This window comes from Vulpes vulpes, chromosome 7 (genome assembly GCF_048418805.1).
Source record: "Vulpes vulpes isolate BD-2025 chromosome 7, VulVul3, whole genome shotgun sequence".
Lineage (NCBI taxonomy): Eukaryota > Metazoa > Chordata > Mammalia > Carnivora > Canidae > Vulpes > Vulpes vulpes.
In genome coordinates, this window is record NC_132786.1 from 37,622,186 (window position 1) to 37,641,473 (window position 19,288).

The window sequence follows — 19,288 nt, forward strand, 5'->3', positions numbered from 1 at the left end:
TTCCACAAAAAGCAGAGGTATCTATTCTAGTGTTTACTTTTCTAAACTTGATCTTTTGGGAGTAGTTATATTTCCTCATACAAGATTTTCTTTACGACTATTAGTAAAGTAAGAGAGTTTCTAATAAACTAGTGTTTTTGCCTGACACCAACCTTTATTGTTATCTGAAGAGCCAATGACCTATTTTTTTTTAACAGATTGTTGTGAAACATTCTATATTCTCTGTCAACTTCATGTTTAGATTTCTCATTATTATGTTCTGAGTAGTTTAATTGGTGAGGTTGTTTTTCTCTTGGCTAAGTTAAGAATAATTTTTGAAACAGTGAAGTTGTATTAGAGAAATTCTTGTGTTTCTTTTACTGTAAAGACAAACCATAAAATGAGACATCATATAGCTATATTCTTTCATCTTTTTGCTTTTATTAGTTTAGAAAATTACTTATGATGCCCATATTTGGTAGAATTTTATACATTTTATTTTGCAATAACTAAGTTTTAATTGAATAGAAACATCAGATATCGTGTAATCAGCAAAGCCTAAAATGTTTACTATCTGCCCTTTCACAGGAAAAAAAAAAAAAAAATCAGCCAACCCCTACTAATGAATGAACATTGTTTTCTCTTTTTTAGTACCTCAGGAGATTTGCAAGTGACATCATTAAGAAATTTTTCCTGAGCCTGCTGTTCCAAAATCTGGAGTTCGTGTTCTGTTATATCTAACGACATCAAACAAATTCTTTCTGTGTTCGCTTTCAATTTATTGCCAATTTCTAATCCAGCTTCAAGTCCATCTTCTTTTTGTTTCACTTCGTTTTGAGGTTCGGTTCCTTCATCATGTTTAATTAAATTATCAAATGTTGTGTCCCAAGTTTCATCTTTAACTTTAGGAAAAAAATTATGTTCTCTAATTTGTTTCTGCTGTACTCCATCAGCAGTTGGATCTTCCAATGATAATAAGTGAACATTAGTGCTGTGCCTCAATTCGGCCTCAGGAGAACCAATTATCATCTTCCTCAATGAATACAGATTTTCTGAAATAGCACTTAATAGTACAGAAACCCTAAAAAAAATTAAGAAAGTATAATTCAACTTTAACTTCAATAAGTATCAGCACAGTTGTAATGCTTTTTAATAAGTACAAGCTTTCTAAATTGATCTTCATGTAAAGGACACATTGGATTAAAGTTATTCTTCATTCCCTAATAGTCACCATATGCTTTCAACTATGGTTCACTCTCCAGTACAGCAAGGTACTTCTGCATTCAACTTGTACACTTACTAAGCACACATGCTTATATGCTTGTTGACTTGTATGCTTATTAAGTGTCAGCAGTGTTTGGTCCCAAACTAATTTTTTATGCCAGTTATATTTTTTGTGGTAATTAATTTAATTAAATGTAAGTCAAATCAATGATACATCACCACATAAAAAAATTTTTAAGTTGAACATATCAAAAGATGCAGCAAATTTCCTTTAAAAAAAAAAAAAGATTCTGTCTGATTAACTACAGCCAGAACAACTATTAAAGTTTGGAGAAAAAAATCTTAAAAACTCTCAGGACTCTTCATTCAGACTGTTTCCAGTGTTTTAAGTTTTCACTCCACTTTAAAAAAGCTAAAATTAGAAACTGCAGATGATACATTACAGTGTACTTTAAACAAGAACCACTCTGCAGAACTCCAAAGAGCAGTCCTATATTTAATGAAAATGCCAGGATGAATATCAAAACATTGGGAAACAAATATACACTAATATATTAAGTTAAAAGAAAATTTTTATGATCCTATGTTTTAACTGATTCAATTTACTGATCAAATACTAGTCCCAACTGTAACACATAAGAGTGCTTGTGCTATCATTTCAAAATGATGCTGTTGTACATGTTCAATAATCATAAAACCAGACACATTTCTCTAGAACGGTAAAAAAAAAAAATCAGTGTGCAAATATAACAAGAAAATATGGAGAAGTTGTACATGAACAAACATAATATGAACTTCTTAATTCCTTAGTTATAATTGCTCATATGACATTTTAACTAAGTGACTTTAAACAGCTATTTATAACCAAACCTGATTAACTGCAAAGGAAAACCACTGCTAGAGTATAAAATAAGGCACTGTATCTGTTGACTATAGGGTTTATTAAAGCAATTTTTAGTTACCTCATAAAAGCAAAAGTTAGAGAGAAAAAAGGGAATATAAGACAGTTTTCCTATTTAACACTTTTGTTTAGCTCTTCTAATTCTTCTGTATTTAAAACAATACTTAATAAAATCCAGTATGACTTTTAAAGTTTTATATTAATGATCTGAATAAAAATTTGATCATTTATGGGAATAAACTATCAAAAATGCTGAGTTGTTTCATGATTTTTTTCCAACTAAAAATAGCACCAAAGCTGAGCTCAAGCTTAAGCTGACAACTCTACATCAATACAAACAAAATCAAAATCAAATTCAAAACCTAAAAACTAATCTAACATTCTAAAACTTTTCAAATCTTATAAAGAACACTTAGTATTATACACAGGTGTTCAAATATGAGATTTGTACATAAATACTTTAGGAAGAACAGATATGTGACACCATGTAATTGTTACATGCATGGGAATGTTGTGACACATAAACATAGCAACAGTGACATATAGATTGATACGACCGTAAGAGCTCATTTATTCTGTGCTAATATCATAGAATGACATGTCTCATGTAAGGTAACTTTAACAAATATCAAAGGCTGTCTTCTTCAGTAAGACAATATACTTTTCCTTCTTTCTTATGATTATTATTAACGCATATTAGTAGCCTACAGAAAGCCTCAGCACCCAACAGAATGTTAAGTACATGACAGCAATACAACAGATGTGTAATGAATTTAAATCAATGACTAAGCAGTACCATACAATCCAATAGCTTCCAGGTTCACTGGAGCATAAAGCTGTTCCCTTCGGTAACAAAACACAAACTGCTCTATTTTAAAAGTTCTCAGTTCTGATTTTTCTACTGTTGTCTACTCTTTCACAGTTTGCCAGCTGTAACTTCTAGCTGTGTTCATGTGCATATCATTTCTTAGTTGATACCTGGATTTCATTTGAACTAGATAGCCAAGTTTGTCAAACTATATCTATAAATGAAAAGCAAATACACTCTGAATGTGCCTTCATGCACTCCACTGGAAACGTAGTTAAATGAGTTTGAATTCATGCTTATGGCATGTATTTTAGCACTCAGAGGTCTTTTTTGTCCCTCTCTGGTTCTGAGGTGTAATTTGGTAAGTTAAGTATTACTATACACTTCTTACAAAGAATCTGAAGTAAGGAATTTTAACTAGTCCTCGTTTGACACTGAAACCTGCCAAGATCTTTCTTCACTAAAAATGAATCCAATTACTTCCCATTCTCAAGCTTCAAGAAAACCTAGTTAGCTCTGTTATTACAAAGTAGAACATTAAGCAGACATAATTTACATTCAACAGATCGTTTAACTGCTAGAACAAAAATCTGAAATACATGTAAACATTATGTAAACAGTGATTATTTTTTGCTCATAGAGGGAAAAATGTAGAATAGAATATGAAATGGTTTTATTGTTACCTGTCCCCATTGGACAGTTATGTTTTCCAGAAATTGTTACATTAAAACTATTAAAATAAATTGCTGGGGGAAAAAGAACTTTGAAAAAGAGCTGAATCTCTATATCATATTTTGAAATACCAAAATCAAAACATATCACAAATCTCACCCAAAAGAAATACACTAACATTGTATTTTGTCAGAATCAGAATTCTATTTCAATTAACTGCTTGACATTCTACAAAGTATTTTTGCCTCAATGTATAACTACACTGTAATCATGCACTCTTCAAGAGTATTCCTGCTTTTTAGATGAAGTCATTCAGCAATTAAGCCTAGGGCAATGCCTAGTTCCAGAAACCGTTAACTACAAGGTGCCGGTAATCCAATGTCTATTAATCCAAATATCTCAAATTATTCAGGGCTTTAGCTATAAAATGGCATTTAAAATCTAAATGCCTCTTTTCTGATAGCCTACTGATTACATGAAATTCCTATTTAATAATCAGATAAAATCTCCAAAAATGAAGCAACTAAATAAAAAAGTTGTTTTATTTACACATTTTAAGTGACCACACTATAAATAAAATTAGAAAGACACTAAACAAAAGAAAAAGGTAACTTTGAATCGAAAATACTTTCCTTTCTGTAGACTTCTGAATTTTATTTTGCTTTGTTTCATAAAACATCCTACAAAGCAGACAGAAAAGCCTTAAATGTTTTAATGCACAATTTAACAACTGGAAAGATATTTCTCAAATTTATGGATCAGTCTCTGTGCATGTATTGAAGCAAATTTCTATCAGGCTGACAGTAGACCTGTCCACAGAGAGTTGGCAGGCCAGAAAGAACTGGCATGACATACTCAATGTACTAGATGGGAAGAATATGCAGCCAAGAATACTTTATTTAGCAAGGTTGTCATTCAGGATGGAAGGAGAGATAAAGAGTTTCCAGGACCAACATAAACTAAAAGAATTTATGAACACTAAACTAGCCCTGCAAGAAACATTAAAGGGGATCCTTTGAGCAGAGAGAGAGCCCAAAAGTAACAAAGAGTTCCCAGGACCAACATAAACTAAAAGAATTTATGAACACTAAACTAGCCCTGCAAGAAACATTAAAGGGGATCCTTTGAGCAGAGAGAGCCCAAAAGTAACAAAGACTCTAAAGGAACAGAAACAATCTACAGGAACAGTGACATTACAAGTAATACAATGGCACCAAATTCATACCTTTCAATAATTACTCTGAAAGTAAATGGACTAAATGCTACTATCAAAAGACATAGGATATCAGAATGGATAATAATAAAAAAAACAAGATCCATCAATATGCTTCTTATAAGACTCCTTTTAGACCCAAAGACACCTCTAGATTGAAAGTGGGGAGGTGGAAAACCATTTATCATGTTAATGGACATGGAAAGAAAGCTGGAGTAGCCATTCTTATATCAAACTAGATTTTAAACCAAAGACTGTCATAAGAGATGAAGGACACTCTATCATAATAAAGGGGTCCATCCAACAAGCAGATCTAATAATTGTAAATATTTATGCCCCTAACTTGGGAGCAGCCAATTATACAAACCAATTAATAACTAACTTAAAGAAATTCATTGATAATAATACAATAATAGTAGCACACCTATGTTAATTCCACTCACAGCAATGGACAGATCATCTAAGCAAAAGATCAACAAGGAAACAATGGCTTTGAATGATACTCTGGACCAGATGGACTTCACAGATATATTCAGAGCATTTCATCCTAAAGCAGAATACACATTCTTTTCAAGTGTACATGGAACATTCTCCAGAAAAGTTCACATACTGGGTCACAAATCAGGTCTCAACCAGTACAAAAAGACTGAGATCATAACATGCATATTTTCAGACCACAACGCTATGAAACTTGAAGTTAAACATCAAAAGAAATTTATAAGGACCACAAATATACAGAGATTAAAGAACATACTACTAAAGAATGAATGAGTCAAACAGGAAATTAAAGAAGAATTAAAAAAATACATAGAAGCAAATGTCCACTCTTACCACTATTGTTCAACATAGTCCTAGAAGTCCTACGCCCAGCAATCAGACAACAAAAAGAAATAAAAGGCATCCAAATTGGCAAAGAAGTCGTCAAACTGGGGCACTTGGGTGGCCCAGTCCATTAAGCGTCTGTCTTCAGCTCAGGTCATCAACCCTGGGTCTGGGATCAAGCCCTACATTCCCTGTTCAGTGAGGGGTCAGCTTCTTCCACTCCCTCTGCCTCTCAACCCTGCTCGTGCTCACTCTCTCTCGCTCTCTCTCAAATAAATAAATAAAATCTTTAAAAAAGACGTCGTCAAACTTTCACTCTTTACAGATGACAGGATACTCTGCAGAAAACCCAAAAGACTCCACCCCAAAATTGTTAGAACTGACACAGGGATTCAGCAGGATATAAAATCAATGCAGAGAAGTCAGTTGAATTTCTATACACTAACAATGAGGCAGAAGAAAGAGAAATCAAGGAATTGATCCCAATTACAATGCACCAAAAACCGTAAGATACCTGGAAATAAAACTAACAAAGAGCTAACGGATCTGTACTCTGAAAACTATAGAATGCTTATGATAGAAACTGAGGAAGATACAAAAAAATGGAAAAATTAGAAGATTAGAAGAAAAAATATTAAAATGCCTATGCTATCCAAAGCAACCAACACATTCAATGCAATCCCTATCAAAATACCATCAACATTTTTCACAGAGCTGAAACAAACAATCCTAAAATTTGTATGGAACCAGAAAAGACCCTAAACACCCAAATGTTGAAAAAGAAAATCAAACCTGGAGGCATCACAATTCTAGACTGCAAACTGTATACAAAGCTGTAATCATCAAGTATGGTAATGGTACAAAAACAGACATATAAATCAACAGAACAGAAAACCCAAAAATGGACCCTCAACTCTATGGTCAACTCATCTTTGACAAAGTAGGAAAGAATATCCAATGGAAAAAAGGCAGTCTCTTCAACAAATGGTATTGGGAAAACTGGACAGTAACATGCAGAAGAATGAAACCGGACCATTCTCTTACACCATACACAAAGATAAACTCAAAATGGATGGAAGACCTAAATGTAAGATAGGAATCCATCAAAATCCTAGAAGAGAACGGAGGTAGCAACCTCTTTGACCTCAGCTGCAGCAACTTCTTGGTAGACACATCTCCAAAGGCAAGGGAAACAAAAGCAAAATTGAACTACTGGAACCTCATCAGGATAAATAGGTTTTGCATGCAAAAAAACAGTGAACAAAACTAAAAGGCAACCTATGGAATGGGAGAAGATATTTGACTTAATAGACAAAGGGCCAGTATCCAAATATATAAAGAACTTACTAAATTTAAATTTTTCAAAAAGATCTAGTCAAGAAATAAGCAGAAGACATGAACAGACATTTCTCCAAAGAAGACATATAAATGGCTAATAGACTCTTGGAAAAATGCTTCAGATCACTCATCATCAGGGAAATACAAAGCAAAACCACAATGAGATATCACTTCACACCTGTCAGGATGGCTAAAATGAACAACTCAGGAAACCAAAGATGTTGGCTAGGATGTGGAGAAAGGGGAACCCTCTTATACGGTTGGCAGGAATGCAAACTGGTAGAGTCACTCTGAGAAACAGCATGAAGATTCCTCTAAAAATTAAAAATAGAACTACCCTACAACTCAGCAATTGTACTGCTAGATATTTATCCAAAGGATACAAACAAACATTGTGATTCGAATGGGCACATGCAGCTCAATGTTTATAGCAGCGAGGTCCCCAGTAGCCAAAATATGGAGAGAGCTAGATGTCCATCAATAGATGAATGGATAAAGCAGATGTGGTGTGTATGTATACACACACACACACACACACACACACACACACACAAACAGAATATTACTCAGCCATCCAAAAGAATGAAATCTAGGGATCCCTGGGTGGCGCAGCGGTTTGGCGCCTGCCTTTGGCCCAGGGCACGATCCTGGAGACCCGGGATCGAATCCCACGTCGGGCTACCGGTGCATGGAGCCTGCTTCTCCCTCTGCCTGTGTCTCTGCCTCTCTCTCTCTCTGTGACTATCATAAATAAATAAAAAAATTAAAAAAAAAAAAAAAAAAAAAAGAATGAAATCTTGCCATTTGCAATAACCTAGATGCAACTAGAGGGTTTTGTGCTAAGCGAAATTAAGTCATTCAGAGAAAGACAAATACCCTATGATTTCATTCACATGTAGAATTTAAGAAACAAAACAGATGAATATAGGAGAAGGGAAGGAAAAATAGAATTTAAAATGAAAACAAAGAGAGAGACTCTTAACTATATGAAACAAACTAATAAGAGACTCTTAACTATATGAAACAAACTGAGGGTCGCTAGAAGGGAGGGGGTTTGGGGGATGGGGTAATTGGGTAATGAGCATTAGGGAGGGCACTTGATGTAATGAGGACTGTTATATGCAACTGATGAATCACTAAATTCTACCCCTGAAACTAATAATACAGTATATGTAAACTAAATTGAATTTAAATTAAAAATGTTTTAAAAATTTCTACGAGTCTACCTTAATGAACAGTAATTCTTTATAAATAGGAATATGCAGCAAGAACAAAACAGAATTGGCAAAAACAGATAATATTTAACCTCTGTGGATCTTCTAATTTTTTCAAAGCGTCAGGAAGATGCTTGGCCAGATCCATCATCTCCTCAGAGATTGAAGTCAATTGTTTCTTCACATCAATAGGTAGGATTTCCTCCCCTGGACAAAAAGAATCAATTTTCAAACTAAAAACAGAGATTTATTTATTTAGCCATTTATTTAAACAGTATTAGAGCCCACAGTTTCATTTTCTTTCCTTAAGTGAATCCCAACAAAAGGACTTCCTTAACCTATCTCCTAATCACTTCAGTCACTTTACTTCCCTTTCAGATTTTTGCTACTTCAATTCCAAATGATCTACGTTCATATATATTACAACCAGTGGTTAATCAACCTAGGCAGAAGAAGGCAGAAATGAGAATCTGAACCCACCTATACTATTTCAAAATCAGAAATCAGTAGAACACCATGTGGGTTCTTAGTTATGAAATGTAGTTTGGCAAACATAACCTGAACCAACAGCCAAGCCTCACTTCCCTCGTTATCTCATGATCAAACTAAAATGCAAGCCTTTCCAATCGGCGATCATCTCCCCAACTACCAATGATCTGGTACATCCTTCTCCATCAACATCACACCCTGCCATCCTTCCTAAACCCTTCCCCTGCTTAGAGTTTCTTATAGCTCGTCACCATTTTCTCTTGTCCCCCAAATGTCCAGCTCCTCTGAAGCATGTGACATAGAATCGTACCATCTGCTATTCCTGATTGCTGCATCTTGTGACCTCAAAAATCACATTCTTTTCGTGTACTGAAGATTTTAATGCCTGGTTCACTGTCTTCCCCTTCACTACTACTCATGATAATTCCACCTCAAAGTGTAGCCTTTTCCGTGCTTTGATCCTTCCATTTCCAACAATTTTTTCCTCAACTGACCTCAGCCACCCATTTCTAGAGTCATTTGACCTTATAATTGCCAATAAAGTCACTACTTCCAAACTTCAATTGTAAGCATTCCATCCTCTGAACATCAGCTTGCTGGCTTGCTTTCCAGGATGCCCTCCCCAATACAACTATTCTTTTACATTTTCAGAACCAAATCCACTGATCCTACCACCTTTTCCATATACCTGATCCTTCCCATTCGTACTCCTTGCCATGTTCTTTTTTTTTTTTTTTCTTTTTCCTTTCTTACCCATTTTATAGTAATCATTTCCTTGTATGGACTCTGATCTCTTTTGTTCCTTCCTTCCTTCAAAGCACTGTTTATCTAGGAAAACCCTTTCTCTAATTAAACCCAGCTATTTTACCAACTTGATGCCTATACTCAAAAGAATTGACTATAATTGAAGATAAAACACAGCCAACATGACTCAACTTGCTTTAAATTCATGACACAGATCTCAAGGAACTCTTAGGAGTGACTGTTAATTATTTTATATTTTCCACTTTCCTACTATCAGTATGACTATTTCATACCTCTTTCTTTCTCTCTAAGCCTCTAACATCTGCTTGCTCTTCCTTTTACTCATGGAACAACCTCACCCCTCATGACATTAAGAAAATAGAAAAAGGAAACTATCTCATCTTCCCACCCCCAATCTAATTAGTCTATGTTCACAGAACCACTCTCACAGCAAAAGTCCATGAAAGAGTTGTACACATGCATTGTCTCAAATTTTCTACTCTCATTTTCCCCTAAGCTGACTCCAACCAAGCCTTTGCCCCAACGAGTATAGGCATAGCTGCTTTGGGAAAGGTTGGTTGCCTGTGGCCTCCACACTGTCAAATCTAATTGTCAGGTCTAGTTCCTCATCTTTCTCAGATACTCTGAGCTATTTAAAACAGTTGATAACTTCCTCTTCCTTAAAAAATGTGTTCTTCCCTTGCTTCTGGACACGATACCTCTCACACTGTCTTCTACTACCACCCCTTCTCAGGCCCTCTCCTGCACTCTCCTCACCTCCCTGATGTCTAAATGTCAGTGTGCCCTCAACACCAATACTTGGGCCTCCTCTGTTCTTTATTCCAGTCACTCTTTCACCTCATCTCGTTTCCTGTTTTAACTGCCAGCTGTATCTCAATCATTCCCAAAGTTACATCGCCAACCTCAACCTATCCCCTGAACTCCAGAATCACATTTCCAACTGTGATATCTTCTAGATATCAATAAGCATCTAAAATTTAGCATATCCAAAACTGAAATCTAGATTTTTCTCATAGAAACCCATTATTCCCATAACCTTTCCACCGTAACTGATCCTTCCATTCACTCAGCTGATCCAACCAAAATATCTTGATTGTCCTCTTGGTCTCTACATCCCATCCCTTACAGAGAATTCATCAGCAAATTCTTCACAAAATATACCTTCAAAACATATACACGATCTACCATCTCTACTGCTACCAGCTTAATCCAAACAATTATCATCTCTTGCTAGGACTACTAGAGTAGCCTACCAGACTTCCTTAAACATTTGCCCTTTTTCAGCAGCCAAAAAAAAAAAAAAAAAAAAACCCTTTAAATTAAAATTTAATGTCATTCTCCTGTTCCAAACCCTCTACAGCCTTCTCATCACTCCACTTTGCATTTATTTTAATTAATAAAATATGAAGCCATAGTCACCACCTATAAGGCCCTAAATCATCTCCTTTTCTAGCCTCATTTCCTCCCACTCTCACCTTTAATCATTTCACTTCAGTTATCCTTACTGTTCCTCAAATAAGGCAAGCAATAACCCTCAGACACTGAGTTCTTTCCCCAATACCTGAGACATTCTTCCCTCAGATAGTCACATGGCTCGTTCCCCCATTTCTCTGAAATGAAGTGAAGGCACTTGGTCTCCGGTGTTCAGTGCACTTTCCCCCACAACTCAAACTCTAACTTATAACAAACACCCATCAAGTATGTTATATGAATGAATGAATATCCCCTTTCCAATCTAATCTTCTAAAAAAAAGTTGTTTACACATGCCTTCTCACATTCCTGACATCTAATAACTCCTCTATTCATGTTACTATGATTTTCACTCATACCATTCTGCTACTCTACTTCTGCTCTGGTTAAATCACCTTCATGTTACCAAAGACTGTGGGCCCTGTTCTGTTTTAATAGCATGTGCCCCAAATAACTACTCTCTCCCCAGAATATTCCTTTTGTCACCCAGTACACCAAAGCTGCTGGAGTAGCAAGTTACAAAGGATAGCCACATTGCCAAAACTGATTAATTCTAAATCCTCAGGTTCTCAAACTCTCAGAAGGACTTAAGACAGTTGATAACTCATACATAAAACATGCTCTTCGCTTGGCTTTCTGCACACCATTTCTCCTAATCTCCTTCTATGCCAATGGCAGGCAACTCCTTTACTGTCCCTTCCAGCATGCAAACATTAAAAACTAAGAGTTCCTCCAAATTCTTAGTCCCAGTTCTTTATCTCTAACTCACAATTCTTTAACAAAAACTGTCCTCTGAGCTACAGCCTGGATATCTAAGTGCCACCTGGCCACCTCCAGTATGCTGACAGTCTTCCTTCCTTTAACATGTCTAAAATCAACTGTGACTTCTCAGCTCTAAATCTTGTTCCTTTTCTTCAATGGTTTTCATCCTTGTTGTTCATGGCAAACACAGGAATGATCCTTCACACATGGCTCTTATCATCACACCAAATTCTGCTGACTCTACTGCTCTGTTAAATGTATTTTGAATCTATCCCCTTCTCTCCATCCTCAATACAACCATCCAAATCGGGTCACCACCGCCCCTCCCTTGGATTGCTCTCATGGCCTTCTAACAAGGTTTACCACTGTGACCCTTGACTTCCTACAATCCATTTTCTACTCTACAGCCCAAGTTATTCTTTTTTTCTTTCTTTTTTTGTTTCATGTAATTCCTGTCACTATTGTGTTTAAACCCAATACCTCTTGGGAAAAATGTAAACTCCTAATGTAAATGTGGCCTATCTGCTTTCCTTATTCTGCTTCTCTATCCCTCACTCCATCATATTCAAGAGCTTACTACACTGAACTACTTTCAGTTGCTTATAAATACTATGATCTCTCTTTGCATCTATGGTTTCCTGTACTCTTTTGCCAACTAACTCCTGTTCCTATTTCAAGTCTTTCCTTAAACATCACTTTCTCCAGGAAATACTGCAATACTTCCAAGTATGAGGCAGCCTGGGTGGCTCAGCGATTTAGCACCACCTTCGGCCCAGGGCCTGATCCTGGAGACCCGGCATCGAGTCCTACATCGGGCTCCCTGCATGGGGCCTGCTTCTCCCTCTGCCTGTGTCTCTGCCTCTCTCTCTCTCTCTCTCTCTCTCTCTCTGTCTCTCATGAATAAATAAATAAAATCTTTAAAAAAAAAATACTTCCAAGTAAGACTGCTCTCCTATGTACTAACCACAGTGCCTTGTTTTCCCACATCGTAAGACCTCCCTCCCTATACCTATGCCTTTTTTGTTCATCTCTCTATCACCTACAAAACTGCAGACTTTCCTCTCAGGAAGCAGATCATGAGTGTTTTGTTCACTTCCATATTCCCATATCATAAAATGCTCAATAATTTTTATTAAATGAGTAGATCATGAGTGTTTTGTTCACTTCCATATCCCCATATCATAAAATGTTCAATAATTTTTAATAAGTGAATAAGTTCATTTTTATCTGTTATATTGTTAGGTGTTTATTAGCTACCATCCTGGGGTAAGCTAATATTTTAACAGGGAGAAACAACGCACAAATATCCTTTTATTTTCTGATGTTATGATCCATTTTCTTTAATGAAGAAGAAAAAAACACAATCTTATAACCAAAAGTGGTCATGTGAAAATATCATTTATAAATACTTCAGGGAAATTAAACAACAATGAGGCTGATAGCTCTGGCTCTTTAACAGGGGGGAGGGAGAAAAAAAAAAAAACAGTGGTAAACTTTGTTACAATTCACTAGGATCCTAGTCAAGATACCTCACATCAGATGTCAAAATATACTCACACATATAATACAATAAAGAATAAAGGTGAGGGCCAAACAATGTAGCACTGCAACAACAGGTAACACAGATACCAGGACTACTGGTAGCAACTTAAAAATATACAGTGCTTTATTGAGAAATATCTTAAACATTCACTGGAAGCATTTTAATCAGAGGCAAAATTACAAGTATAACCTATAAGTAATTCTACAAACCCCAAATTCAGAAAACCAAGAATCTCCTCTGTTGAGTTTAATTCTGTTATGATTTAAATAAGTCCTGTACTGTTCTCCAGATCAACTTCAAAAACATATCATCTGCTCAATTTAAGCAAGGTAATTTCTAGCCACAGTACCTTTGGCTACAGAGAGTCAGCAAGCTCTCCTCAAAAGTGGCTTTCCAGGGAAAGAAAGTAAGTCTTCTACCTTATTGAGTAAAGAAGGAGGGTCTATCACAAAGGACATGAATCCCTTCTCAATGGCAATTAAAAAGAGTACAATATAATTTTATATGAGGTCATGCCATATCTCTAAACTTACTTAGCAAAATCACGAATTTAATTAACCTCTTAACAAACACAATTATTTAAAATCTCCAAAAGAAGCTACAATGGGAATAACAACTCTATACAGATCAATACAGGTACTGATAATATTCTGTCCCTCTTAGTGCTCACAACCTTTCTATGCAATAGATATTGGGCAATTATCTACATTCCAAGAATGGGGAAACATGTTAATCTCAAGTCACATGGCAGGGATTCCCCTTTGGTTTATGTGACATGAAAGCTCATGTGTTTCCACTCTATTATGTAGGTCTGCTATCACTGACCTATTGAGACATCTAAGAAAAGCACTGAAGTTGAACAAAGTAGCTATAGTTTTTGGAGAAAAACAGCGATCATCTTACATTAGGAAAGAAAACAGAAATTTAAACCAGGACACTATAAAGTAACCTGTACACTTTAAATATTTATAGCAAGAATATAATCATCTCCAGACTGGGAGACAACTGGTTGTATCATTGATGTTATTATCAAAGCCACAAAGCCCTTACTGAAGAAGCCTAATGAACAGCAATGTGATAAAGCAGAAGTAGTAAGTCCTCCTCTGCAACAAGTAACATGACTAAATCCTAATCTTTGGCCAGAGAGACCTCACACCAAATGTCAACATGGTTCAGACACTCAAGAAGTTATAATACTAAACAGTTTGCACATGTGTGAATACTGACTTTTTTTAAAATAAACCTCACAAAAGAGCAAATTCAATAATTTTATCTTTTATTTTTAGAGCACCACATACCTTTTTTATTTATAGCAAACCTTTCCACAGCATTACCTAAAATCTCTAATTTCTGATAAATGATGAGACCAGCCTATAAAAAAAAATAGAAAAGGGAAAAGAGTATGCTAAAAGATAACCAAAATAAAGCTATATGTCCTATCTTTAGAAAAATCCAAAACAGTAACTCCCAAAGTACCCAAAAAGCTGCGTTCACCTTATGTTATGCAAAGATCTATGTCTTCATTAAATGACCATACCAATTGCAAGAATGGGTAAACTGCTTGTGCCTTAAAATAAAAGTTTTAAATTTTTATTTTTTAATATTCAATATTATAAGGAGTTATCCAAATCAAATAACTTATAAGTGAGACTCCAACAAAATACCGTCAAGTAAGAGAAATCTTTTGACAACACATATCCACTTCCCCATATCTCATTAAATCAGCTGTGAATGTCAGCATATGAACAGCCCTCCTTTCAGGCACTGTTAATAGGAGCAACCAAGTCACGCTGATTTTTCATGAATAAAAATGCTACAGAACTTGCATGAGTTCTCAACAAGTTTTACGATTTTTTTAAAATAGTAACCATTTTATTTTTTTAAATAGATTTTATTTATTTATTCATAAATAAATAAGAGAGAGAGAGAGAGAGGCAGAGACACAGGCAGAGGGAGAAGCAGGCTCCATGCAGAGAGCCTGACATTAGACTCGATTGTGGGTCTCCAGAATCAATGCCTTGGGCTTAAGGTGGCGCTAAACCACTGAGCCACCTGGGCTGCCCAGTTTTATGATTTTTTTAATAGAACCTACAAGAAAATTATTACCGTTTTCTGACAAAACTGAATTTTTTCTGTTTACTAAATATAAGAGTTTCCATGCCTAAAAATAAATGCTAAAATGGAAACAACAAGATATTCATCTACAAATGAAAATATAAATTAGGGAAAAAGAAATCCATTGGAATATAAAATACATTTCTGCAAAAAACAAAAACAATAATATGATAAAGATAAGCCCAAATTTCAGTATGTATATAAATATATACATGTAAATATAAAAATACAACTCACAGCAGTGGAAAGCTAAATTTGGAGGCAATTTTCCCAAATATTTAGCACATTTTAAATACAAATATAAGAAATAATGCCAGTTTCAATATAGAAACTATCTATAATTATTTTTATTCTGAAGTTGCTTATAAATCAAATACATCATCAATACCATTTGTGGTTCCTCAGCCTAGGTTTATTAGCCTTCCATGTTTTCAGAGAGATTACATTTTTTACATGCAAGTTGAACATTATTTTGGCTTCATGATAATAAAAACTACTAGCACCGAACAATCTATAGATTGGTGCTTGCTAATTAATATTGAGAATTAACAGTTTCACTGAATGTCTTAAGAATTTTTAATGCCAACCTGATTTAAAATATTTTAGTTGAGTTTGTACAACTGTTAAAACAAAATTTTCCTAAAGTAATTTATTACAAAGTTTAAAAAATGCATCATAGTACAAAGATCTTTGATACATACATACGCATCAGTGGCTGCATACAGTTTCTGATCCTCAGTGAGAGGAAAATCACCCCAATTGCTACAACGGATAGATCTGTCTTTCAGAAGCTGTTTGCCAAAGAGGTGCTTAACCAAACCATTGAGGCTCCAAGTCTCTGTACATTTCAGCTAGAAGTAATGAAAAATCAACACTGGAAAAAATTATTTCTATTTTCAGATACTCCTAAATACCACCAAATGACCAGGCCACAAGTAAAGTAAGAAATGTTATATCAAAATATATACCAGAGATAGTCCTTAATAAATTTCCCATCACTAAGAACCTCATTTGCAGTACGCATTACATAACTGAACTATGGAATTTCCCCAATGTAGGTATTAAAATTCTTGGACTGTAAAAGTATTATTCATGGAAAAAAGCTGGATAGTGGTAGGCATTCTACCCAGCCCAATGACTACTTGGCCAAACATGAGAATTTAACTTAATGACTACATTAACAAAATATGTGAAATAAGGGTGACAGAATTGATGGCCAAACCTCCACTAAGAGCATCATACCACAAGAGCTACATTATGCTTTCCCTTAAAAAAAAATTTTTTTTAAATTATTAGTATAAATGGCTTAAATGGAAAACCTTTAAATACAATATTGAAATTTACACATACATGAAACAGTATTAAAAGTGGGGGTGGGGAATGGTGCTAGCTTAAAGAAACTTCTCTAAGGCAATGGATTAGACCTAAAGGTTTTCATTATGGATACTCATTTGGGACTTCCTTATTGTTACACTAACATACAGCTTAAATTATTTTTTTCAAAATACCTAACATCCAGATAGATGGGACGTTCTGCAAAACATAAATTTATCTTGTTTATGAAAATAATATATATATATTACATCTACCTTTTTTTTTAATTCTAGTTAACATACAGTGTAGTATTAGTTTCAAGTGTCCAACATGGTGATTCAACACTTCCACACAACACCCAGGGCTCATCACAAGTGCTCAACGCCTTAGATCTACCTTTTCATTGGCAACATCTGTCAGCTCCACAAAATTCTTCAAATCGATGTCAAAGTCACATAGAAGTTTCCGCTGATCTCCTTTGACTCCTACACCTGCTTTTTTAATTGCTTCATTTTCAAGCAACATTTTTAACCCCTGAGGAAAAACTATAACATTTTATTATTATTTCCATAGGCTCTATCAAGTATTATTTATTTTCTAATTCTTACACATTCTATGTTTATATTTAAATCTGTTTATTTATGTTCAAATTCAGAAACACATTCACCTTGAATCTTTTTTTTTAAGATTTTATATATTTACTTGATAGAAAAAGAACACAGAGGGAGGAGGAGAAGCAGGTTCCCTGCCGAGCAGAGAGCCGGATGTGGGGCTCCATCCTAGGATCCTGGGATCATGACCTGAGCTGAAGGCAGTTCTTAACCGACTGAGCCAGGTGCTACCACCTTTAGTATTTCTTTTCTTAACTAAAGCAAAGTCCTGACTGATAAATGACAAGAAAAACATCTGATTTGAATACTTCCTCTGCTAACATTAACAGTATATTCCTGATCACTTAGCCCCTCTAAACTTCAATTCTCTACTGTCTAAACCAGGAATAATATCAATGCCTGATGAAGATGTGAAAATTAAATAAAACAGGGATATGAATGAAACAGGTCGAACACGAATACTTCAATAAATGTAAGGTGATGAGAGAAGCACTAGCTAATTCAAAAGCTTAATTTTATAGGATAAAGTTGACATAATACAACTATCAACCAAATAAAAATAAAACAAAAGAGATACCAACCTGACATAGAAGAAATATGAAACAAGTAACATTTGTTCTCTGACACACATAACTGAATCAGTGCAACTCGGCTCGGTTTCCTTTTAGTGTATACTGGTGGCCATTCCATGTCAAAACCCACCACACCTCCAGTAGACAGATTCATGCTACAGGGGGAAAAATAGTGCAAACTAATTACATTAAAATTTTAACTTCTATATAGCTTCTACATTCGAAAATTAAAAGACAAGCCACATATAGAAGATATCTAAGATAGTGAACAGCCAGAAAAAATTAAAAATTCCTTGAAAAGTCAGTAAGAAGAAAACAGATAATCCAGTAAAAAGAAGAAGAGGAGGAAGACTTAGAGGAGGAGGAAAAGGGAAGGAGGAGGAGGAAGAAGAAAAAAAAGAAGGGGAGGAGAGGAGGAGGAAGAGGGAAAATATGAACAGGCAATTCCCAAAAGAAAATCCAAATAGCCAATAAATCCAAATAATTATGTAAAGACATGAAACCTCACTTGAAATCAGATGCAAATTAATCAATACAATTTCATATCTACAAGATGGTAACAAGTAAAAGTCTCATGGTATCAAGTGCTGAGAAAGATCTCTACCTGTGGGACTCCTCAAACACTGGTGAATATAAATTGGCAAAATCCTCTTAGAAAAGGCTTTGACAATATTTAGCCGAAGATGTATAAACACTACGACCTACAAGTTTTTCTCATAAATGTATCAAACTCTCATATGTGCACAACTAGACAGATGTTGAAGAATGTTCAGGGGCGCTTGAGTGGCTCAGTCAATTAAGCATCTGCCTTCAATTCAGGTCATGATCCCAGGGTCCTGGGATTGAGCCCTGTGTCTGGCTCTCTGCTCACTGGGGAGCCTGCTTCTTCCTCTCTCTCTCTGCCTGTCACTCCACTGCTTGTGCACTCTCTCTCTCTCTCTCTGTCAAATAAATAAATAAAATCTTTAAAAAAAAAAAAAACAATATTCGTTGCAGGGGCACTGGGATGGCTCAGTCGGTTGGGCATAGGACTCCAAATTTCAGCTCAGGTCATGATCTCAGGGTCCTGCGATTGGCCCTGCATCCAGCCCTGCACTCAGCGGGGAGTCTACTTAAGGATTTCCTCTCTCCCTCTCCCTCTGCCCTTCCCATTGTTCACACACACACACACGCTCTCGCTCTCTCTCTAAAATAAATAAATAAATCTTTTAAAAAATAATAATTTGCTTCAAAAAAAAAATGTTCATTGCAATACAGTTTTTACTGGCAAAAAATAGAAATAAACTACAATTCCATCAACAAAAGAATGGAAAAATTGCAGCATTATTGAAACAATGAAATATTATATAAAAGTCAAAATGAAACTACATATACCAGAAAGAAAAATTTTCAAAAAACATAAAATATTGAGTGAGAAAAACAAGTGGCAGAATACACATAGTTTGATAGCACTTATTAAAGTTTTTAAATATGCA

General features: G+C 35.2%; 1 protein-coding gene across 5 annotated transcripts in view; it reads right to left on the reverse strand.

The window, feature by feature from the left end:
• WRN (WRN RecQ like helicase) overlaps nucleotides 1-19,288 on the reverse strand; it is a 141,387-nt gene that overhangs the window by 85,944 nt on the left and 36,155 nt on the right. For 3 of the 5 annotated variants that reach the window (XM_072763550.1, XM_072763549.1, XM_025993563.2), the window contains exons 4-9: nucleotides 17,823-17,968; nucleotides 17,027-17,175; nucleotides 16,018-16,167; nucleotides 14,500-14,572; nucleotides 8,264-8,378; nucleotides 634-1,060 (exon numbers count right to left, since the gene is read on the reverse strand). In XM_072763550.1, the coding sequence (XP_072619651.1) occupies nucleotides 634-1,060; nucleotides 8,264-8,378; nucleotides 14,500-14,572; nucleotides 16,018-16,167; nucleotides 17,027-17,175; nucleotides 17,823-17,968 (1,060 nt within the window). The remainder of the gene's footprint in view (nucleotides 1-633; nucleotides 1,061-8,263; nucleotides 8,379-14,499; nucleotides 14,573-16,017; nucleotides 16,168-17,026; nucleotides 17,176-17,822; nucleotides 17,969-19,288) is intronic. The other 2 variants (XM_072763552.1, XM_072763551.1) reach the window with 1 other exon arrangement.